The sequence below is a fragment of the Myxine glutinosa genome, chromosome 5 (genome assembly GCF_964187855.1).
Source record: "Myxine glutinosa chromosome 5, kmMyxGlut1.1, whole genome shotgun sequence".
NCBI lineage: Eukaryota > Metazoa > Chordata > Myxini > Myxiniformes > Myxinidae > Myxine > Myxine glutinosa.
Genome location: NC_136265.1, coordinates 101,865,426 through 101,890,175, shown reverse-complemented (window position 1 = coordinate 101,890,175; position 24,750 = coordinate 101,865,426). Strand labels below are relative to the sequence as shown.

The following is a 24,750-nucleotide window of genomic DNA, read 5'->3' as shown; positions in this document are numbered from 1 at the left end:
CTCTCCTCGCACCTTTCACCCTTATGTCGCAGACAACCAAGTGGTGCTGTGAAACAGCCTCCTCCCCCGGGATCACCTTTGTGTCCTGGAGGTGCCCCCTATCTCGCCTACGCACCATCAGGTAGTCAACAGTTGTCGTCGACCCACCTGACGTGTATGTAACAAGCTTATTATCCTCTTTCTGGAACTGAGTATTACAAATTAACAAATCAGCTCCATCAGCAAACTCCAAAATCCTTTCACCTTCTCCATTTCTCACACCATATCCGTAACCCCCCATGAACTACCTCAAAACCGTCCATACCCCTTCTCACATGTCCATTTAGGTCTCCTCCTACCACAACAACTTCCTCATCTTTCATGTTTTCCATCAGCTTCTCTATCGCACACCAGAACTTGTCCTTCTCTTCATCGCTCCGACCAACCTGTGGAGCATATCCCGAGATGACGTTCACCAAGAGCTTTCCAATCATCATTTTCACCATCATCAACCTATCACTCACTCTAGTCACACTCACCACACTGTCTACAAACTCCTCAGAAAACAGGACACCAACACCATTCACGCCCTCCAGGCACCCTTGCCACACAAACTTGTATTTCTGTCCCTGCCTACCCTTCACCATTCTCACACCACTTCCCTTCCATCTCGTCTCCTGCACACAACATATGTCCACTCTTCTTCCAAATCGGCCAAAAGGTCAACACAGGCCAAATTTCTAAAATTGTCAATTTTCATCCAATTAACTTAAAATTTGAAGGCGATTTGCATATCGGCGAACTGAATTCAACCACTAATTATTTTTGAGGTTAAAAGGATGCTCTAATGAGTCCCATTCTGCTTTGTTCTCTTTTGCCAAGTGTCGCTCTATGAGTGATTTTTCATCTGTCTATTATTTTGTTACTTGGCAAAAACTGTTCTTTTTTTTTTTTGCAAGTGTGTTGATCACTCCTGTTTGTGTGTGTGTTTGTTTGTGTGTGTGTGTGTGTGTGTGTGTTTGTTTGTCTGTCTGTCTGCTCACTTATACTTGCCTACAGGTCGCAATTTGAAACCGATCTACACGAAACTTCACCAAATGGTAGAGTTCGTGGCCCGACAAAATCCTATATATTTGAGGTCAAAAGGTCAAGAGGTCAACATAGGCCAAAGGTCAACTACTTTTTTTCGAATTTCTAAAATCTTCAATTTTCATCCGATTGACTTGAAATTTGAATAAGATTTTCACATCAGCAAACTGAATTCAACCACCAATTATTTGTGAGATCAAAAGGATGCTCTACTGAGTCCCATTCTGCTTTGTTCTCTTTTGCCAAGTGTCGCTCTATGAGTGATTTTTCATTTGTCTGTTTGTCTGTCTGCACTGAATAAATTAGATTTTCTCTGCAACCGTTGGTCCGATTGACAGGAAGTTTTCACCACAGGTGCGCCTCCTTCTGTAGAATTTTTAATAATAATTATGACGTCATATGTCACGTGGTTCTGCTGCCATCTTGGAAAAAGAAAAAAAATTGCACCTCTATATCCCCGAAAGCGCTGAATAGAAAACATTGAGACATCGCTCATTGTAAAGAACTCTCCATGTGGAATAAAATGTGTTAACTAGAATGGCGTTCAGTAGAGAGCATACCTTCACCTGGTTCGTCATATCACTCAATGGTGAAGAATCATTTAAACAATTAAATAATTATCGTATCCGAATCCATATTCAGATCTTCACCAAAATTGAATCGATTCTTCCTTGTCAGACACACAACCTGTCGACAAAGTTTCGTCCAAATCCTTCCTTAACTTTTTGAGATATCCTGCTACGTATCGTTTTTGGTCATATCTCCCAATGATGAAGAATCACTTAAAAAATTCTACTAGCCGGATCCGGATCCGGATCTTCACCAAAATCGAATCATTTCGTCCTTGTCACATACGCTACATCTCTGCCAAATTTCGTCCGAATCCGTCCACAACTTTTTGAGATATTTTGTTCACAAACAAACGGACAAACAGACAGGGGTGAAAACATAACCTCCATCCACTGGTGGCGGAGGTAATGATGATGTCATAGGTGCCTCCATTATGACATCATAATTCGACAAGAACAAAACTTAATCCGATCGAGATGAAATTTCTTGAGCGTCATCCTGGGATAAATTGGTGGGGAGGAGGGGGGAGGAAGATGATGACGGCATCGGTCACGTGGTTCGGCCGCCATATTTGTTTTAACAAAAAACATGCTGGCGAGGGTCTGCAATCTCGGATTGCTCTTTCTTGTTATAACTTTGACTTTTTTTTGTATACAGGATCGAGGCTCGTGAAAGTGCTGCATTTATCACACAAAAAAATCAAACAGACACACAAAGTATATAATAAGGGTAGCGGTAGACAAGATGGGGAGAGAAGGGGAAGCACACAAACACAACATTTGAGAGCAGGGACATCGGGAGATCTGTGGGAGGGAGAGGGCTTGGGGGGGAGGAGGCGTGGGAAGGGGGGCGGGAGAAGTATAAAACACAAGGACTTGAAGACAGAAAACATTATCTTTCTCCAATTTGCAAATGCGTCGATGAGGACGACATTCCGTATGATTTGCCAAATACTCCGCAGGTTCATGTTGCGATTCGTGTCCAAAATAAAACATCCAATTGACGTGAACGAGTTTCCTCGATCATAGACAAAGTGACCCAATCACTTAACGTCACTTTTTGCTCCACACATGCGTATAACAATAAACTATAGGAACACTCAAAATGACCTAAAATGCCATAAACAGGTGAGAAACAGCAGATGTGCGTCACAAACGACGCTCCAACCTGGTAACGTTTTGTCCAAGATGGAAAAAGCAAACAAAACATCGGGATTCCTCGGGAGCTTTTGCATTCGAGTCTGAGGACGGCAGTCTTCTTCTTCCTCTTTTGGGGAAGCTGCTGGCTGGGAGTCATCGTTCGCCAGGAGCGTCGCGATGCCGCTGATGCAGCGCCCCCTGCTGGCTCCGGGGGGAATATCTTTTTTTCACGGTGCAGGGATGTCTTTTCCCAAAGGATACCATGGGATCATTCCGTCTACCAAGCACGATTCCTGTGTGACGTCCACCTGAGGGATGACGCACACACTGAGGAGTTGCTGGAACACCTGGATGACGTGTTACCGGTGTTGTTCTAAATCATTTTTTGTGGGAGTCGAAAACACCTCCCTGCTCCCACTCAGGAACGAGGTTGGGATCATTTAATATTCCCTTTCACATCAATAAACTAGCTCAGGTATTGATTAATTTTCTCTTTTTGTTCAGGTTCTGCTCACCTTGGTTGGTAACGGAGCGGAAAGTCCCACCTGGCAGAGAAACGAACGACCCACGTGGCAAGGGGAAAACGGTGTCCATGACAACGGTTTCACCACATGGTAATCCAATGAGATATTTACCTGCGCTCGCGAAGCGAAACCGAGGTAAGCGATCGGTCGTGCACGAAGGTACACCTGTATTAAAAAAATTCTCGGAAATTTTCATCGTTATGACGTCGTACGTCACGTGGTACGGCCGCCATCTTGGAAAAACCGGAAAAAAGGTTGCACCTCTATCTCCAAAACCGCTCCATGGGGGAAAAAAATGTAAACGTGGCCCATTGTAAATACCTCCATATGGGGAATAAGTGTCGTTAACGATGACGTCATTGATGCCTTAATTATGACGTCATAATTCGACAAGTACAATGCTTAGTCCCATCAGTTAGAAATTTATTGAGTGCGATCGACGAAACAATTATATTGGAGAATGCAAGTTGATGACGTCATCGGTCACGTGCTCTGGCAGCCATATTGGATGAGAAAAAGCCCTTCAAAAACAGAAGAGTTGGTTCACACCAACCAAGTCGACTGCGCGGGAAAAGTTTTCTACGAACAGATCTCGTTTTGTGATCTTATTATCGCCAAACCTCAGGAATTCTTCAAGGTTATCAGGTTTAGATTTACACATTATTTGCACACCTGTGTAAATGATGGTGCATATGAAATGGCCAATTGAAGCGCGGTGCGACGCGCGCTACTTGCTTAGCAAGGAGGAAGCGGACAACGCGGTAGGTTTAAAGAGTCTTTATTTCAAGAGCTCCACTGTAGCACTGGAGCGCTCCGGGCTGCGCGCCCGGTGTATATCCCGCGGCCACGCCTACCCCTTGGGCGTGGCCGCCGCCCACTTGGTGCGCGGAATGATGCCCTCGCGCCAGTGAGCTTTCGTGTCCGCCACACGCGCCCCCCCAGAATTCCCGCGCACCTGGAGGGCCAGTTTGCGGGGCAAACGGATGACCCGGCCGAAGCACCCTCTGGCGACTGGCGGCGTCCGGGGTGCAGGGATGCCAGCTGGGATGCCTCTGGCCGCACCCGGGATGGGTGCAGGTCCGGGGGGCGGCGTGCCGGTGGGCCTGGGCGGTGCCGGGGGTCCGCCCGCAGGGGGGTGGCCCCGACGCGGGGGCCGAGCCACCGGCGGTGGGTGGTCCACGTCGAGGTGGGCCGGCTTGAGGCGATCCACTGAGACGCGGTCGGGAGTACCGCCGATGTCCAAGGTGAAATGTTTCACCCCGGTCTCCAGCATGCGGAAAGGCCCGTCGTACGGGGGCCGCAGTGGTGTCCGGTGGGCGTCGTGCCGGACGAGGACGTACTCCGTGGTGCGCCGTCGGCACCGGGGCGAACCTCCGGGCGGTCTCCTGCAGCGCGGAGCACTCTGCGCCGCGGACCATGGTGCCGTGGGGTCGGGGAGGAACTCGCCCGGCACCCGCAGCGGTTGTCCGAAGACCAACTCCGCCGCGGATGCACGCAGGTCGTCCTTGGGCGCCGTCCGGAGGCCCAGCAGGACCCAGGGGAGCCTGTCGACCCGGCCGCCGTCGCGGAGGGTGGCCCGGTGGAACCGCTCGCACAGGCCGTTGGCCTGGGGGTGGTAGGCCGTCGTTCGGTGCAGCTGGACCCCGAGCCCCCGCACGACCGCCCCCCAGAGCTCGGAGGTGAACTGGGGGCCGCGGTCGGACGAGATGTCCGAGGGGGCGCCGAACTGGGCGACCCAGGTGGCGATGAACGCCTGCGCGACGTCCGCCGCCGTCGTCGCCGCCAAAGGCACGGCCTCCGGCCACCGGGTGGTGCGGTCCACCATTGTCAGGACATGGGTGAAACCCCGCGAGGGGGGCAGAGGTCCCACCAGGTCCACGTGCATGTGGTCGAACCTACGTTCCGGCACCGTAAACGGGGCCAATGGGGCCTGGGTGTGCCGGTGCACCTTCGCGCGCTGGCACGCGAGGCACGTCCTGGTCCAGCCGTGGACGGCCTTCCGGAGGCCATGCCAGACAAACTTGTCGGCGACCAACCTCTGGGAGGCCTTCGTGCCCGGGTGGGACAGGCCGTGGATGGCGTCAAAAACCTGGCGCTGCCAGCCCGCGGGCACGATGGGCGAGGCCGCCCGAGGGAGACGTCGCACAAGAGGGCCATGCCCGCGCCGTCGAACGGCACCTCGGTGACGCGGAGGCCCGTGACGGCGGTCCGCAAGGCCTGGACGCCGGGGTCGGCGGCCTGGTCCGCCGCCATCCGGGCATAGTCGATGCCAAGGTGGATTGCGTGGGCGACGGACCGGGAAAGGCAATCCGCCACCGGGTTGTCCTTCCCCACGACGTGCCGGATGTCCGTCGTGTACTCGGACACGGCCGAGAGGTGACGCTGCTGCCGGGCCGACCACGGCTCGGCGACCTTGCCCATCGCGAAGACCAGTGGCTTGTGGTCGACGAAGGCCGTGAACGCATGGCCCTCGAGCAGATGGCGGAAGTGCCTGACCGCCAGGTGAAGCCCGAGCAACTCGCGGTCGAAGGTACTATAACGGCGTTCGGGCGGGCGAAGCTGCCGGCTGAAGAACGCCAGCGGTTGCCAGGCACCACGCACCCATTGCTCGTGCACCGCGCCCACCGCGTAGTCCGAGGCGTCGGTGGTGAGGGCGATCGGTGCATCGGGCGCCGGGTGCGCGAGCATGGTGGCGTTAGCCAAGGCGAGCTTCGCGCCCGCGAACGCCGCGTCCATCTGCTCGGTCCAGGTAACGTCACCTTTGCCCGGCTTCCCTCGGAGGGCCTCGTGCAAGGGGCGCAGGAGCTGGGCGATGCGGGGCAGGAACCGATGGTAAAAGTTTACCATGCCCAGGAACTCCTGGAGCCCCTTGATCGTGCGGGGGCGCGGAAACCCCTTCACCGCCTCCACCTTGGCCGGTAGGGGGACGGCCCCGTGCCTGGTGACGCGGTGCCCCAAAAGTCGATATCGGCGACGCCGAACCGGCACTTGGCGGGGTTCACGATGAAGCCATGCTGGCCCAGACGTTCGAAGAGCGTGCGGAGATGGTGAAGGTGCTCTTCACGGGACGCGCTGGCGACGAGGATGTCGTCCAGGTAGACGTATAGAAAATCCAAGTCGCGCAAGACCCTGTCCATTAGTCGCTGGAACGCCTGAGCCGCATTCTTCAAACCGAAGGGCATCCGAAGAAATTCGAAAAGTCCGAATGGCGTGATGACCGCCGTCTTTGGGATGTCCTCCGGCCTGACGGGGACCTGATGGTAGCCGCGTATGAGGTCCACCTTTGAAAAGAAGGACATGCCCGCCAACCGGGCGGAGAAGTCCTGGATGTGGGGGATGGGGTAGCGGTCGGGGGTGGTGGCGTCGTTGAGGCGCCGGTAGTCCCCGCACAGTCGCCATCCCCCGCCGGGCTTTGGCACGATGTGGAGCGGCGATGCCCAAGCACTCTCGGAGCGCCGCACGATGCCGAGCCGCTCCAGCGTAGCGAATTCCGCTTTAGCTACCGCGAGCTTCGTCGGCTCGAGGCGGCGTGCCCGGGCGTAGACCGCTGGCCCGGCGATGGGGATGTGGTGTTCCACCCCGTGCTTGACGGCCCCCGCCGAGAAGGTGGGCCGCGTAAGGGCCGGGAAGCTGGCGAGGAGGCGGGTGAATTCGTCCGCTGCCGGAAGCGTACAAACTAACCTCGCCGGGACCGAACCGCTCAGCAAGCCGCTTGGCGAGCCGCTCGGTGAGCCGCTCAGTGAGCCGCTCAACGAGCTGCTCAGCGCGCAAGCAAGCGAGCTGAACGTTTCAGCCTGGACAAGGCGTCTGATCTTCACATCTACCAACAACCCGTTTGCACAGAGGAAGTCCGCACCGAGCAGTGCCATGGGGACACTAGCGGTTACGAATGTCCACGTGAAGCGTTGCCTTCCGAACCGCAGGGAGAGGCAGCGCTTCCCGAATGTGCGTATGGGTGTTCCGTTCGCGACAAGCAACGTGGGGCCCGGCAGCGGTTCGCTTGTCGGACGTAGAGGCAGGGATAACGCTCACCTGTGCACCCGTGTCGCATAGGAAACGGCGCCCGGACAAGGTGTCCGTTATAAAAAGAAGGCTGCCGGAATGGCCGACGCTCAGGGCCGCTACCGAGCGCCGGCTTTGTAGTTTCCCGACTTGCTGAAGGAGCACGGCGGGCAACAATTCCTCGCCTTGTGGCCAAGCCTGGCGTGGAAATGGCACCAGGTTCGCGGCGAAGGCGGAGGCCGCGGTTTTCGCGGTGGTGGTGGGCGTGGCGTGGCGGCGGCCACGCGGCGTGCATCAGTCTCGAGATCCACGAGGTGTGGTGCATCAGCATCAGGGTCAGCCTCGGGATGCGCGACGGCCGTGCCAAAACTCGCCTGCATGTCCAAAGCCGCGAAGAACCTGTCGGCCTCGGCAGCGAGAGCTCGGGGTTCCGTTGTCGCAGAACCGGCCAACGCGAGGCGTACTCATGCCGGTAGCTGGCGTCGAAATAACGCCCGGAATAGAGCGTTCGGGGTTTCGTCATCCATCAACGACAGCATATGGTCCATGCAGACCGACGGTCGCGTGTCACCGAGGTCGGGGAGGTCCAGGAGGCGGTCGGCCCGTGCGTCCACCGTGAGGCGGAACGTGGCGAGGAGGAGACGCTTGATCGCCTCGTACCTGCCGTCGGCCGGTGGGTTCCTCAGGACCGACACGACGCGAGCGGCCGTGCCGGGCCCGAGGGAGGCGACCACGTGGCAGTACATGGTCTCGTCCACCGTGATGCCTCGAAGTCGGAACTGGGCTTCTGCCTGCAGGAACCAAACTTCGGCTTGAGCCTCCCAGAACTCGGGGAGTTTGATTTGGACCGCGTTGGTTGCCATTGCTGTGGCGGGTTCGGGTGGTCAGCGACGGCTGACCAGAACGTCGGAGGGTCACCAATGAAGCGCAGTGCTACGCGCGCTACTTGCTTAGCAAGGAGGAAGCGGACAACACGGTAGGTTTAAAGAGTCTTTATTTCAAGAGCTCCACTGTAGCACTGGAGCGCTCCGGGCTGCGCGCCCGGTGTATATCCCACGGCCACGCCTACCCCTAGGGCGTGGCCGCCGCCCACTTGGTGCGCGGAATGATGCCCTCGCGCCAGTGAGCTTTCGTGTCCGCCACACAATTTTAATAGCCAATGATGGTTCTTCCTCTTTGTCTGTAAGGTAAACATGTACCACGTGTCACGGTGCACACCTTGATCACACGGTTGTATGTCGCTTGGACAGTTCCACAACAGGTACAGAGCAACCTGTCCACCACATTTTGTCCGAATCCGTCCACAACCTTTTGATGTATCCTGTTCACAACAGACAGAGAAGGGTGAAAACACAAGGTCCATCAACCTTCGGCGGTGGAGGTTAAAATCATAGGCTGACAACTGTGGACTGTAGACAGACAGACAGACAGACAGTGAAGCACTTGTGTCACCATGCTTTGTACTCCGTGCATGGTAAAACTCACGTGAAGAAGAAACAACGTCTTGTCGTATATATAGATGCGAGGAGGGCGGGGAGGGTTGGTGAGACAGGTGGGCGGAGGCTCGGCGTGGTCAGAGAGGGTTGGGGTGACGGGAGGGCGGAGTCGAGGAGTCATGTAACCAGCGCACGGAGTTGGGGGAGCGATTGTGTAACAGGTGTAAGAGTTGGGGCCTTGGGGAGCGGCTAATTCAACAGTAGTTTCTGTAACAGATTATCCCAAAAGGTCAAAGGAGCAATTACAGTCTCGGTGGTGTAATGGTCAATTAGAGACTGATCGGACTTTGGGAGGTCGATGGTTACAACCCCGGCCGAGTCATACCACGAATGGTGAGTGCTCATTCTTAGCTTTTCAACATTTAAAATTGACGACGTACCTAGACTTTGATGAAGTAGGCGTGGTCGAACGAGGTTCGCGCCGAGTAGGCGTGGTCGAGCAGGGTTCGCGTCGAGTGGGCGTGGTCGAGCAGGGTTCGCGTCGAGTGGGCGTGGTCGAGCAGGGTTCGCGTCGAGCAGGGTTCGCGTCGAGTGGGCGTGGTCAAGCAGGGTTCGCGTCGAGTGGGCGTGGTCGAGCAGGGTTCGCGTCGAGTGGGCGTGGTCGAGCAGGGTTCGCGTCGAGTGGGCGTGGTCGAGCAGGGTTCGCGTCGAGTGGGCGTGGTCGAGAAGGGTTCGCGTCGAGTGGGCGTGGTCGAGCAGGGTTGGCGTCGAGTGGGCGGGGTCGATGATTTCAGCACCGCCCCTGCCGCACCGTCCTCACCTTTTCCCTGATGCAGCAGCAGCACGAACAGTTCGAGCACTCAGCTCGTCTCTGTGCACAGTGACCCGCCGCCATGGTGCTCGCGGGTTCCCTGCTCGCACTCGCTGTCACGGTGACCACGTGCGAGGCTCTGCGTCGGTGTTCCCGCCGCATGCTCCCCGGAGCCGTGCACTCCTTGCTCGCCGCCGAACTCCTGTCCACGTTACAGTTGTGCGCCTGCACGTACGAGCTGCGGCTGCTGGGCGAAGGAGGGGCGCTGACCCCGCGCTTCGCGCTCACGCTGTCCTTCGCCGTGACCCTGGTGCACGGACTCACGCTCGAGGGCTGCTGCAGTCCGTGCGGCGCGCTCGAGCTGCAGTACGGGGTGAGCGAGGCGTCCCGCGACTCGGCGGCACGGGTCGCGGCTCAGTTCGCGGGCGCGGTGCTCTCGGGTCACTGCGCCGCGGCTTTCTGGGCGCTCGGGCTGTCCCCGCTGCACGCCGCGGCCCCTGCCTCGTACCTCGGCTCCGGGTGTCGGTCCCCGCTGCGGACGTCCGCCGCCCTGGGCACCGCCGCCGAGGCTCTGTGCGCCTTCGCGTTCCACGTCGCCTTGTTTGGGTCGCGACGCGCACAGCGAGGTCTCGCCGTACCCCTCGTGTCCGCGACAATCACCGCGCTGGTCTTCGTCGGTGAGTCGAGGATGTCGTCCCGGTCGTTCGTCCCCTCTTGGTATTCTGGTGAAACGGAGCGATCATGACAAATGATCACATAAAACGTAATCATCGGATCTTCCGTTAACTTTACATGAACATTTGCTAACTTTGCTGAATCCGATTAACTTCACTTGCTAACTTTGCTTAATCTGATTAACTTCACTTGCTAACTTTGCTTAATCTGATTAACTTCACTTGTACACTTGCTAACTTTGCTTAATCCTATTAACTTCACTTTCTAACTTTGCTTAATCCTATTAACTTCACTTGCTAACTTTGCTTAATCTGATTAACTTCACTTTCTAACTTTGCTTAATCCTATTAACTTCACTTGCTAACTTTGCTTAATCCTATTAACTTCACTTGCTAACTTTGCTTAATCTGATTAACTTCACTTGTACACTTGCTAACTTTGCTTAATCCTATTAACTTCACTTGCTAACTTTGCTTAATCCTATTAACTTCACTTGCTAACTTTGCTTAATCCTATTAACTTCACTTGTACACTTGCTAACTTTGCTTAATCCTATTAACTTCACTTGCTAACTTTGCTTAATCTGATTAACTTCACTTGTACACTTGCTAACTTTGCTTAATCTGATTAACTTCACTTGCTAACTTTGCTTAATCTGATTAACTTCACTTGTACACTTGCTAACTTTGCTTAATCCTATTAACTTCACTTTCTAACTTTGCTTAATCCTATTAACTTCACTTGCTAACTTTGCTTAATCCTATTAACTTCACTTGCTAACTTCACTTTCTAACTTTGCTTAATCCTATTAACTTCACTTGCTAACTTTGCTTAATCCTATTAACTTCACTTGCTAACTTTGCTTAATCGTCTTAACTACACTTGCTAACTTTGCTTAATCCTATTAACTTCACTTACTAACTTTGCTTAATCCTATTAACTTCACTTGTACACTTGCTAACTTTGCTTAATCCTATTAACTTCACTTGCTAACTTTGCTTAATCCTATTAACTTCACTTGCTAACTTTGCTTAATCCTATTAACTTCACTTGCTAACTTTGCTTAATCTGATTAACTTCACTTGCTAACTTTGCTTAATCTGATTAACTTCACTTGCTAACTTTGCTTAATCCTATTAACTTCACTTGTACACTTGCTAACTTTGCTTAATCCTATTAACTTCACTTGCTAACTTTGCTTAATCCTATTGACTTCACTTGCTAACTTTGCTTAATCCTATTAACTTCACTTGCTAACTTTGCTTAATCCTATTAACTTCACTTGCTAACTTTGCTTAATCCTATTAACTTCACTTTCTAACTTTGCTTAATCCTATTAACTTCACTTGCTAACTTTGCTTAATCCTATTAACTTTACTTGTACACTTGCTAACTTTGCTTAATCCTATTAACTTCACTTGTACATTTGCTAACTTTACTTGACCCAATTAACTTTACGAGCACATTTGCTAATTTTGTGAGATCCAGTTAACCCTAAAAGCACACTTGCCAACTTTACGTGGACCAATTAAATTTACGAGCACAATTGCTAACTTTACTTGATCCAACTTTGCAAGCACATTTGCTAACTTTACTTTATACAATTAACTTCACGAGCACATTTGCTAACTTTAAGTGACCCAATTCACTTTAAAAGCACATTTGCTAAGTAAAATCTGGTTAACTTTACATTTACTAACTTTACATGATCCAATTAACTTTATGAGCACATTTTCTAACTTTACTTGATCGAATTAACTTTCCAAGCACAAGTGCCAAGTTAAATCTGGTTAACTTTACGTGTACATTTGCTAACTTTACTTGATCCAATTAACTTTACAAACACCTTTGCCAACCTTACGAGATCCGATTAACTTCATTTGGATGGTTACTAACTTAAATCCGATTAACTTTACCTGTACATTTTCTAACTGGACTTCATCAGATTAACGTTACCTGTTCATTTGTCTCCACAATACCTGAGAAGTGCACACGACTTGTTACACATTAAGACATCGCCATAAGAGGAATTACGGCAAAGGTTCACTTACTCGGAGGAACAGGTGTAACCTACCGTCTCACCTTTTGTAACGATTTTTACAACAGGACCCGGATTGGTTGAATCGTTCCCACTCACCAACTCATTGAAGAGTTTTACCTGTACTTTTGTACAGGTTAGCAAGACTAGGTTATCGACACCTTTTCATAATATCAGTGTTCTTCTGATCTATTCCGAGTAACTTTGGTTGACCCCGTCACATTGACCTTTGAGAACGCCGAGTGATCTTTTATTTTTTTTAGCTGACCTTGTAACCTTGTGTGTGTGTGTGTGTGTGTGTGTGTGTGTGTGTGTATACGTGTGTGTGTGTGTGTGTGTATACTGTATATGTATATATATATATATATTTATTTGAGCACCAGTTCACTGGTAATTCCCTGTGTGTCGCAAGAGGCGACAAACAGGGTTGGTGGCAGGAAGAGCATCCGGCCATAAAACATCGCTTCAAAAAGAGGACCAAGGTGCCTGAAAAAGGCCAACCCCTCCTCTGCAGGGAAAAATGGCCTCTGAAGGTGGTTTATTTCATCCACACCTGTTCCTTGCATGATTACCTCATGCCAATCTTGGTCTTGGATGATGAAAACGCCGTTTTGTTTCACCATCTGCTTTTTTGCAGTCACGTGACGTGCCCTCGTCCTTGGATCACCGGCGCACGATATCCGCAAAGTCCAAGATGAAGACAATTTTGCAGTCAAAGTTTGTGGACCTGGACCTCATCCTCAGGGCAGTTGATGGACTGTTGGTTTATTTGAATCGTTCCTCCGAAACGATGGACTGCCGAACCTTTTAAAGGAGAGTCATGTACATGACGCAGGTGTACGGCCAGGTGCCCGTCAGAACGAAGGGATCGTTCGTTGCGGCTCAAGTCCCGTGCTTCCACAACACTGCGTTGAATCATACTATGGGGCGTCCGCTCTCCACCATGTTGTAACTTGTCCTACATACGATATGGTGTACGGGCATCCACGGGCCAGGTGTTCTGTACCTTGGGCCTCGTGTAAACAACGGAGGACGCCACCTGAATGCAATGGTCGGAGGTTGCCAAAACCCGCAGCTGCAGTTGTGACCGTTTTACTAATGTGCGTTCGTGTTGACGCGTTTGGGTTGGTGGCATTGCAATTGGCCTCCAGGGAAATGGAAATGGGTTTAAAGTTGGGGAGACTCAGTCTCCATCATTTGACCTCCCTTCCCTAAACCCATAAGTAGTAACAAAGATTTGCCCCCTCAATAGGATTTGGATTTTTGGCAGGTTCCAAAAATTGGTGTTAATTCAACGGAACGACAGGGGCTCAAGCTCAGGACCGCTCGGCTTTGGCGCTACCTCATCGATACCCTGTGTGTTTCTAAATCTACGTGGGTTCCATCTAATCGTGCCCTTTTTGCTCCTCGTAGCTGGAGGGTTGACGGGTGCCGTGTTTAACCCAACGTTGGCGTTCGCGCTCACTTTTGGCTGCCCTCCCCACAACCTGCTCACCTACATGCAGGTGTATTGGCTGGGACCTATCGTCGGTAAGTTGTTGCAGGACACGCGGCCGCTAATTTGTTCCAGAATCCTTTGGGCAGCAGAACCTTGTGCGTGATTCGCCGACAAATGATTGAGCGGTGTATGGTTTATGTTGAAGTATCTTGTATAATGCAATGCTCGTTATTAATATTATGGAATGTTGCTCAACGTATTTTATGGGCAAGCCCCAAGTCGGGGTTGGGAGCAGCATCTGCCAGCTGGAAAAGATAAACAGGAACAGGCCTGGAGACATGCGCCACGACAGCAAGTTATTGGCAAATTTGAATGCTGCCTCCGTTTATCGTTCCTGCCTAGCCCTGCTCCTACCGTTGTGTTGTGTGTGCAGGTATGACGGCAGCTTACGTCCTTTACCACCGCAACCTGCCATTTCGGCGGGCACACCTCAAGATCCACTAATGCCGGCCGAGGACGCTGGAGATGAAGGGAGGGGAAGGGTAAGGTATGTAAGCGAGGTGAGAAAGCAGTTGTATGAAGAAAAACAAACGTGAATTTTGAAGGAAGTGCCTTATGGTGGTTCGGACGGAAGTTGTTGGCTGGTTTGCTTTTCCTACGGGCCCCCGCTGCATTGCCCTACTCCTGCTCGATGCAAGTGGTATCATCGATTCTCAAGAGACTATAGTTGCTTTCCCCGGTTCCAAGTTACCCAGAACTTGCACTGCACTATCACCAACAGCCTGTCAACACAAGCTGGATTCTTTAAAAAAAGAAAAAAAGAATGAATTTCCCTCAAGAGGTCCCATAAATCCTGAGGGGAATAGAGCACAAACTCGTTTTGGGCCTTGGAGATTTAACTAGGAGCTGTTTGTATTCACAAGCTTTAACTTTTTTAATGAAACTAGGAATAACTGGGACAATGAATGTCAAGCAAATTGTATTAAAAACTGGATTGAGCAACACGGACTCGTGCCTGATCCTTCGGTGTAGCATATCAAATTGTGTCACATGATGGGATTATCAACAGCCAAAGCGGCCAAAGGGCCGTCAAGATGACCTAGATGCAAGCACAATCGCCTTGAAGCAGTCAAGCCTCGGATAGAATCTTGGCCTAGCTATAAAATGTCACCCCGGCGTTTCACAGATAGTGATTCAATGTGTGTCATCCCGTGTGCTGGCATTATTCGGTGGACGCTAAAGATCCTACGGTTGTCTTCGTGAAGAGCAAGCGAGCCATCGCCGGCACCATGAACAAGTTACACTTTCCTGCCCGAGTTCCTGAGCCTTGATCGCTGATGCTGCAAAGGCCCAAGAGTCGGAAAAGTTGTAAAAACAAAACAAAAAAAGAAGCAATGAGTAGGGCAGACGCTTGACTTGAAGATCAAAAGTCCAAAGGGAGCAATAATGCGGCACGTAGTGACGAAACTCCCTCGGCTAAGCTTTTGTTCCTTCAGTCACGTGGGCCACAAGACACCTAGTACTAACCCTTGATCAGACTCGAAAGGAGATCAAAATGGTCGCTCGATCTCTTAATTCTGAAAGCAGGGTCGTAGTCAGTGTGCGAGCATGTCGAGATCCGTGTAAAACACATCATGATAGATTTGACGGTGTAATGAGCAGGAGAAGCAAATGTTACCGATTGAAAAACAAGGCAAACATTGTGAGGGAGAGGACAAAGCAGGAGAATAATTTGATGTTAAGTTGTGGAGCGCATGTGATGCTGCTAAAGGTGTACGTGTTTGCATCGCGACGTTTGCTCTACCTGCGGATGACATGGTGTCTGAGCAAACGCACCTGTTTGGATTTACGATGTCATCTTCGCCACACAGAATCACTCCTCCTGCATGCTGTGCTGAGTTACCATTGCAGACGTATGGCCCGACATGAGCTCACGAACCTTGCACGATAGCGTCAGCCCGATAAAGGATGCTCCAGACAGCGGAGTCGGTCCCTCTGAAGTTGGAGCTCCGATGGAAGCCGGGCCTCCAAGAGGATCCTCGTTTTGAAAGGAGAATCCTTCTGGTTCAGCATTTCGGAACTGCACGCCAGGTCTCTCCAGGGCCGATGTGACCTACGTGGCCTCGACATGGCGCGGCCTCCTCTTGCCTGGGCAAATCTTTTCCCAGTCAAGCGGCCATAACCATTATTTAATAACGATGACCAACGCTGAACCATGGTGAGTTGCTCCTTACGCGCAGTTTTTACTCCGATTATCAACTGAGTTCACATTTGCCTTCTCACCACAACAAAATACAGAAATCCCATTTTCATAACACGGCATCTTTCCAACACCATGGCGTCATGAGAGGGAAGATGACATCACAGTCGAGGCATATCAACAAACGCAACAATTTCGATACTTTGTTGCCCAACAATACCTCAATTAATTTCCTTAAAATGCTTATGACAAGGAAAGTGGAAAAATATTGAGGCTCTCAAATCAGTATCCCATTAGACGACCAATTTACATTGAACTAACAGGTCACCGGGTCGGAGGTTTTACGCACTGATAATGTCTGACAGTTCATTCTTGATCAATTTTGCCATTTTGATTGGGTTATCAACATTTAAAGGTTTAGAGAATTTAGAAGAAGAATTTGCCATGCTACTCATCTGCATTAGTGAAGGCCTTGACCACTTTGGGAGAGTTCCGCTCAACACTACTCCATCGAAAAAGAAAAAATCGAACTCTCTTCGTAGTCTTCGCCAGATATTCTCCAGAAATGTGGCCCAACATGAGAAGGATCCACCATGGAAAAAGGGAATACGGGATACTGCAAGTCAGCCAAAACACCTTTGACTCCCAGTCCCCTCCCCTTCAGCTGAATCAAAAGGCCCTGATGACACCTCACGAGATTGTGAATTAAACGTGGTTTCATCATTATTCAATTTTAACGTTACAGTATTTAAGCATCACAACAACAACAGGCATTTTAAGGCCATTTTTCCTGCGAGAGCGGGGGTTAGTTAGCCTTGCGGTCCCCATGACAATCTTCTCCATTTTGCCCTATTTTCTGCATCTCTCCTCGTTAACCCCCTTGCCCGCATTTCTTCTTCCACCATCTTTAGCCAAGTCTTTCTCGGTCTTCCCCGTCCTCTACTTCCATCTACATTCATTTCCATCACTCTTCTCAACCAGTCACTTTCATCCTTCCTCAACACATGACCAAACCATCTCAACCTGTTCCTCTTCACAGCATCAATCACAGGCTCTATTCCCATCATCTTTCGCAATTCATCATTTGTCTTCCTCTCTCTCAACGACACTCCGCACATCCACCGAACCATTCGCATTTCCACCCTTTGTTGCTGCTCTACGTTCATTACCCATGTCTCACTCCCATAAATCATAACACTTCTCACACATGCAGCATACACCTTTCCCTTCAGCTTCAATGACACTCCCCTCCTTGTCAGCACGCCACTCAGTTTCCGAAAGTATTTATGCATCACGACGAAGATAAATTAATTTGGGATCATTTATTAACCTGGCACACCTCAGCTCCTCACCACATACAAGGCTTTCATCCGCAGCTCAATGGAATACTGCTCTCCCCTCTGGGCTGGTGCTCCTGCCTCTCACCTAGCTCGTCTTCACGCTGTTGAAACCAAAGCGTTCAGAATCATTGGAATCTCCTGTGATGAAGCTACCTCCGAGGGCCTTTCACTTACTCACCGCAGGCAGGTTGGTGGTCTTTCTGTCTTCTACCGACTCCTCTCCGGCCTTGCTCCTCCAGCTCTCTCTGGGCTCTGTCCCCCAAATATTCCTGCAGGTCGCACAAGATCTGCCTGCAACCCTCTTATGGTTAAACTGCCAAAATCAAGACTCTCTGCTCACCTTCACTCCTTCATTCCTCTTTTCTCCCGCCTCTGGAACAAACTCCCTCACTCTCTTCAATCCCACTCCTCCCTCCAGGTCTTTAAAACAGCCGTTCACCACCATCTCTTATCTTCCCCCATCCAAAACCTTGATCTTTTCTACCCCTGCTAATTTCACCCCAAATCCACTTTTTTGAAATACCGACTTCTTTCCTGGAAGTCCTTGGTGTCCTTGTGTTTATACTTCTCCCACCCCCCCCCCCCCTTTCCCATGCCGCCTCCCCCCCAAGCCCTCTCCCTCCCACACATTCCTGATGTCCCTGCTCTCAAATGTTGTGTGTATGTGCTTCCCCTTCTCTCCCAATCTTGTCTACCGCTCCCCTTTTTGTATACTTTGTTTGTTTGTCGGTTTGATTTGTTTGTGTGATAAATGTTAGCTCTTTCACGAGCCTCGATTATGTATACAAAAAACAAAACAAAACAAAAAACCACAATTAGGCCACTCACAATCACTTGACAGTGGCAATTCCATGGACGTTCCTCAGGACATGTCTCGCGAGATTGTGAATTGGACATTTGAAATTGAAATTGAAGTTTCGACCGACTTCAGATCTGGCATACATTGGAGACCACTAATGTCCGAGGGATGGTGCCCCCTGATTGTCAGAGACGGTGTCACCAGCAGACAGGGAATGTCATCGGCAAAGACATTTTTCAAGGCACATTTTACATAGCATGGCATTTCCGCAAGTACATGCTCTGATAATACTATTGAATGTATACCTGTGTTATAAACATGGCCTTTTATACTCTATGAAATTGTTACACCGCCATAAATTGTTTCGATAAAATGCTAAGCCAGTCAATTTAAATTGTCTGTTAATATCATCAATCACACCAATTGGAGAAATATTACTTCCAAGGTAAACAAAATTATTGACTACTGTTACGATTCCATTGTATAATTTAACAGAGGGAGGATTTTGGGTAAACCACAGTCATAATGGAGGATGGCCAGAAGGAGGCCCCTGGAGTACTGGCAGAAAGTGGATGTGGCGACACTGTGCTCCGGTGCATGCTCCCTGTCCCACACCTGACAGTCAACATATAATAGCACATTTGGCAGGTATGAACGTCAAACCATTCCGACTTTCAGTTTTTGACAATAATTATAAAGTAATTTCATGCGAATGCATCAATGCATATGCCCCCTTCAGTGCCCAGCGATGACGTCATGCAGTGCCTGGACATGGAATATGAAAGGAGCGGTGTACAACAGATGCTTCCGAGTCAAGTTATGATCTGCAAAATGATTTTCAAACGGCGTAAGACGTTTAAAAGTGTACCTGTCCACCTGTTGTATCCAATATCTAATTGGTTCATCTTTGTATCACAGTCCATACATGTGCCAAGTTTGGTTGAAATTCCTTCTTTGGTTCACAAGTTATTGTAGTAGCTAGTAACAAAAAAAATTCAATTAAAGGTCACATGGCCATAGACCTTTCACCTTTTCGACCTAAAATCAAATCTGTTCATCTTTGCGTCATATTACATGGTGCACAAGTTGTCAAGGTAACGAAAGTCCGCTACGCCTCTACTACTCTCAAATTATCCACTCTGGCTCCGGAAACCCAAAAGCACTCTTCTCGACAATAAACAAACTCCTCCGCCCCCTGAACACCACCACCCAGTCATTCACAGAAGACAACTGCATCTCCTTCCTCTCTTTCTTCCAACGCAAAATTGACAACATCTACAACAGCTTGACCACCGCCGCACCCGCTCCCCCTCCAACCACCTGCCCCCCCTTGTCCTGCCATCCCCTGTCTCGGTTCTCCCCAATCTCCCCTACTGACCTCTCTGAACTCCTCATAGGAATGAAAACTGCCACCTGCACTCTTGACTCCATCCCCTCCAGCTTTGTCAAGGCCTCCCTCCCTGCTCTCTCTCCACTTATCATTGCAACAATAAACTCCTCCCTGTCTACAGGCATCGTCCCACCTTCCCTCAAAATTGCTGCTGTTACCCCCATTCTAAAAAAACCTGGTCTAAACCCTGACACCCTAAACAACTTCAGACCCATCTCCAACCTACCCTTTCTGTCAAAAGTTTTGGAACGTGCTGTAGCCACTCAACTCAAACATCATCTCTCTGCCAATAACCTGTATGAAACATTCCAATCCGGATTCCGCTCCAACTACAGAACTGAAACTGCTCTCCTCAAAATCACCAACGACCTTCTCCTCTCCTCTGACGCTGGCAACCTCAACATTCTCGTCGTCCTCGACCTTAGCGCTGCCTTTGACACCATCGATCACACCATCCTCCTCACCCGACTTGAATCCACCTTTAACGTTACCGGCACTGCCCTCTCGGATTAAATCATACCTCTCTGACAGACGCCAGTTCATCTCCATCAATAACTGCAAATCCCCCACTGCTCCCCTCCCCCAAGGTGTCCCCCAAGGTTCAGTTCTTGGCCCCCTCCTCTTCATCCTTTACCTGTCCCCCCTCGGTCACTTAATCCACCGTCATGGTCTCCAATTCCACTGCTTCGCCGATGACATCCAGCTTTTCATCTCCACCAAGTCCGTCTCCACCGACACCCACTCTATCCTGACAAACTGCATCACTGAAATAAAATCCTGGCTTCAACTCAACTTCCTCAAGCTTAACTGTGATAAATCTGAAATAATCATCATTGGCCCAAAAACGCTCACAAAATCAACCCATAACTTTGCCCTCAACATCGACGGTATCCCAGTATCCACCTCCCCTCACATCCGGAATCTTGGCGTCATCTTTGACCAAACCCTTTCCTTCGACAAATACACTAAACAGATCACAAAGTCAGCCTTCTTTCACCTGAAAAACATTGCCCGTCTCCGCTCATCCCTCTCCTCCACGGCTGCAGAAACCCTCATCCACGCCTTCGTCACCTCCCATCTGGACTACTGCAATAGCCTCCTCTATGGTTCACCCTCAAAAATCACCAATAAACTCCAATACATTCAGAACTCCGCTACCCGTCTACTCACCCATTCCCGGACCCGTGACCACATCACCCCCGTCCTTTACAAGCTTCACTGGCTCCCCATCCCCCAGAGAATCCAGTACAAAATTCTCCTCTTGACATACAAAGCCCTCCATAACCTGGCCCCATCCTACCTGGCTGACCTCCTCTCCAGACACACTCCCACCCGCAACCTCCGCTCTGCTGGTACCAACCTCCTGACCCCCTCCATCCGGACCAAATTCAGATCCTGGGGGGACAGGGCCTTCTCCATCGCTGCTCCCACCCTCTGGAACTCACTACCTCACACCATCAGAGACTCCTCCTCACTCACCACATTCAAAACATCACTAAAGACCCACCTGTTCAACACTGCATTCAACATTCAACCCACAGCATTTAACCCCTGACTATCTCTTCTCCTTCTCCCTCCTTTTGCTTTAAATATTTCCCTATTGATTCTTGTCTTTTTGCAATTGTTGTTTTCATGTATTGTTATGCATTCTTTTTTCCACTCTGTCAAAGCGCCTTTGGGCTTCTGGAAAAGCGCTATACAAAATAAATGAATTATTATTATTATTATTATTATTACGCATGCACGGACGGACAAGCCAAAAATGCAATGCCTTCGGCTGCAGATCCAATCATCACAAGCACAACTTTATCTGCAAATTAAAAAAGAATCAGAGTGTTGTTGGCCTGCCGTGTGTGATGCAAATGTTATTCCAATTTATCCGTCAATATTCACCTGCCGTAGCTTCATTCAATATATAATCCATTGCAGTCGCAACTAAATAACACAGGGTTATGCAACTCCTTCCCAAATGACAGTCGTTGTAAATCGTTTCGATACATCTTCATAAGCAGCCTGGCGTTGGCTTAGCGGTTAGGGTGCCGGCTTGGGATCCTGGGTTCGAATCCCGGTCGATCGCTGAATTAACACCAGGGGGGTTGACTCAGCCTGTCATCCTTCCGAGATCGGCAAATCGAGTACCAGCTTGCTGGGATGAATTATCACGGTGTGTACCCCGGTTTAGAACAGGTACACCGTATCCCTGCGCATCGTAAGAGGCGATTAAGGGTTGGCGCCAGGAAGGGCATCCGGCCATAAAAACATTGCCTCAAACAGGGAACCATGATTGTCATGGGGCCCGCAAGGCTAACCCCCGCTCTAGCGGGGAAAATGGCCTTAAAACGATCATTCATTCATTCACATCTTCATAAGCACACGCAAAAGTTGCCAACTCCAGTATAATGCCCGAATTGAATCGACGAGTTTTTCCGGACATCCACGCAGAGCAAGAATTATTCACGGACGATGATTTATCAATGATGTCAAATGCACCTTTGATATCCATAATTGCCATGATGGGGCCATGAAACTGAGCTCAGGCCACAATTAACTGCCTAAAAAGGACACCATGGGATCTTAAACATCCACCAAATAATGTTGGCAGAAGGAATGCCCATTTAGCGTCCATCCGAGGGAGGGCGCACACATTTGATGAATTGCTCTGCCTGTGAAACACCAGGATGGCAGTTTGTAGCTGGGCTGAGATCCAAAACCAGGCCAGAGAATGTGTAATGCTGCAACCAAACTTGCTGTTTATTTCTTTTACGGGTGACGGGAGGTTCTTGGTACCAGTTTGCAGGTAATGAACGTGGTCAAGTTGGGCAACAACAAACAAATTGTCAGTCAACAATTTCCCAAAAATGATCGACAACATAATTGACCAATCGACAACATAATTGATCAATCGACGACATAAAATGGACCAAAGTTTCCACAATTCCAGCCACAACTAGAAAGCATCTGAAAATGCAAAGCCCGACCACGTCCATTTGTATCAGACGTCTTTTTCTTCTTCCGTATGTTCAAAATAATGAAAATTTATTATTTTATGCAGCGTTGAACTTTGAGCTTTAGAGCTAAATAAAAATAAACAATTAATGGCTACCTTTTCATGAGTGAACCAATTCAGTGACCCGATATGCAGATCCTTTAAATTTCAGGTCAATTGGGTGAAAATTCATTTCACTCAACCTTGACCGTTGGATCTAAAAAAAAGAATCGGCTTGTTGCTTTTGATTGGTGAACCAATTCAGTGACCAAATATCGAAATTCTTAAAATTACAGGTCAATTGGATGAAAATTGATTTTATGTGACATTGACCTTTGACCTTTTGCCCAAGTTATTAATTTGCCTTCTCCATGTTATAATAATAAAGCTTTGTTGAAAATTTGATGACAAAACTCAAATGGTAAATTGAAATTTCAGGTCAATTGGATGAAAATTGATTTTTATGATGCTGACCTTTGACCTTTTGCCCAAGTTATTAATTTGCCTTCTCCATATTATAATAATAAAGCTTTGGTGAAAATTTGATGATGAAACTCAAATGGTAAATTTCAATTTCAGGTCAATTGGATGAAAATTGATGATTTTATGTGACGTTGACCTTCTGCCCAAGTTATTAATTTTCCTTCTCTATATATAATAATAAAGCTTTAGTGAAAATTTGATGATGAAACTCAAATGGTAAATTTCAATTTCAGGTCAATTGGATGAAAATTGATGATTTTATGTGACGTTGACCTTTTGCCCAAGTTATTAATTTGCCTTCTCCATATATAATAATAAAGCTTTGGTGAAAATTTGATGATGAAACTCAAATGGTAAATTTCAATTTCAGGTCAATTGGATGAAAATTGATTTTTATGATGCTGACCTTTGACCTTTTGCCCAAGTTATTAATTTGTCTTCTCCATGTTCTCATAATAAAGCTTTGGTGAAAATTTGATGATGAAACTCAAATGGTAAATTTCAATTTCAGGTCAATTGGATGAAAATTGATGATTTTATGTGACGTTGACCTTTTGCCCAAGTTATTAATTTGCCTTCTCCATATATAATAATAAAGCTTTGGTGAAAATTTGATGACGAAACTCAAATGGTAAATTTCAATTTCAGGTCAATTGGATGAAAATTGATGATTTTATGTGACGTTGACCTTTTGCCCAGGTTATTAATTTGCCTTCTCCATATATAATAATAAAGCTTTGGTGAAAATTTGATGACGAAACTCAAATGGTAAATTTCAATTTCAGGTCAATTGGATGAAAATTGATGATTTTATGTGACGTTGACCTTTTGCCCAGGTTATTAATTTGCCTTCTCCATATATAATAATAAAGCTTTGGTGAAAATTTGATGACGAAACTCAAATGGTAAATTTCAATTTCAGGTCAATTGGATGAAAATTGATGATTTTATGTGACGTTGACCTTTTGCCCAAGTTATTAATTTGCCTTCTCCATATATAATAATAAAGCTTTGGTGAAAATTTGATGATGAAACACAAATGGTAAATTTCAATTTCAGGTCAATTGGATGAAAATTTATTTTTATGTGACATTGACCTTTTGCCCAGGTTATTAATTTGCCTTCTCCATATTATAATAATAAAGCTTTGGTGAAAATTTGATGACGAAACTCAAATGGTAAATTTCAATTTCAGGTCAATTGGATGAAAATTGATGATTTTATGTGACGTTGACCTTTTGCCCAAGTTATTAATTTGCCTTCTCCATATTATAATAATAAAGCTTTGGTGAAAATTTGATGATGAAACTCAAATGGTAAATTTCAATTTCAGGTCAATTGGATGAAAATTGATGATTTTATGTGACGTTGACCTTTTGCCCAAGTTATTAATTTGCCTTCTCCATATATAATAATAAAGCTTTGGTGAAAATTTGATGACGAAACTCAAATGGTAAATTTCAATTTCAGGTCAATTGGATGAAAATTGATGATTTTATGTGACGTTGACCTTTTGCCCAGGTTATTAATTTGCCTTCTCCATATATAATAATAAAGCTTTGGTGAAAATTTGATGACGAAACTCAAATGGTAAATTTCAATTTCAGGTCAATTGGATGAAAATTGATGATTTTATGTGACGTTGACCTTTTGCCCAGGTTATTAATTTGCCTTCTCCATATATAATAATAAAGCTTTGGTGAAAATTTGATGACGAAACTCAAATGGTAAATTTCAATTTCAGGTCAATTGGATGAAAATTGATGATTTTATGTGACGTTGACCTTTTGCCCAAGTTATTAATTTGCCTTCTCCATATATAATAATAAAGCTTTGGTGAAAATTTGATGA

At 48.2% G+C, this 24,750-nt stretch overlaps 2 protein-coding genes and 1 long non-coding RNA gene across 3 annotated transcripts in view; 1 reads left to right on the top strand and 2 right to left on the bottom strand.

The window, feature by feature from the left end:
* Positions 1-8,280: 8,280 nt before the first annotated feature.
* LOC137419031 (uncharacterized) lies at positions 8,281-9,325 on the bottom strand. The gene is made up of 2 exons (XR_010982748.2): positions 9,180-9,325; positions 8,281-8,624 (listed from the first exon to the last, which is right to left on the bottom strand). It is a non-coding gene; the product is annotated as an uncharacterized LOC137419031 (long non-coding RNA).
* A 101-nt stretch (positions 9,326-9,426) lies between these two features.
* On the top strand, positions 9,427-14,703 carry LOC137416381 (aquaporin-11-like). Its single transcript, XM_068105206.2, has 3 exons — positions 9,427-10,227; positions 13,677-13,793; positions 14,135-14,703. The coding sequence occupies exons 1-3, from the start codon at positions 9,633-9,635 to the stop codon at positions 14,203-14,205; spliced, it is 783 nt and encodes a 260-aa protein (XP_067961307.1). The 5' UTR covers positions 9,427-9,632; the 3' UTR covers positions 14,206-14,703.
* Positions 14,704-21,216: 6,513 nt separating this feature from the next.
* CLNS1A (chloride nucleotide-sensitive channel 1A) overlaps positions 21,217-24,750 on the bottom strand; it is a 52,919-nt gene continuing 49,385 nt past the window's right edge. Inside the window, exon 7 of the mRNA XM_068101934.2 lies at positions 21,217-21,630. Coding sequence (XP_067958035.2) covers position 21,630 — 1 coding nt within the window. The 3' untranslated portion in view covers positions 21,217-21,629. The remainder of the gene's footprint in view (positions 21,631-24,750) is intronic.

What these genes read in the sequence shown, in the direction of transcription:
- LOC137416381 (XM_068105206.2), top strand. Translation starts at nt 9,633, where the DNA reads ATGGTGCTCGCGGGTTCCCTGCTCGCACTCGCTGTCACGGTGACCACG. An exon ending in CACCGCGCTGGTCTTCGTCG is followed by an intron (nt 10,228 to 13,676) that starts GTGAGTCGAGGA and finishes TGCTCCTCGTAG; the next exon opens with CTGGAGGGTTGACGGGTGCC. An exon ending in TTGGCTGGGACCTATCGTCG is followed by an intron (nt 13,794 to 14,134) that starts GTAAGTTGTTGC and finishes TTGTGTGTGCAG; the next exon opens with GTATGACGGCAGCTTACGTC.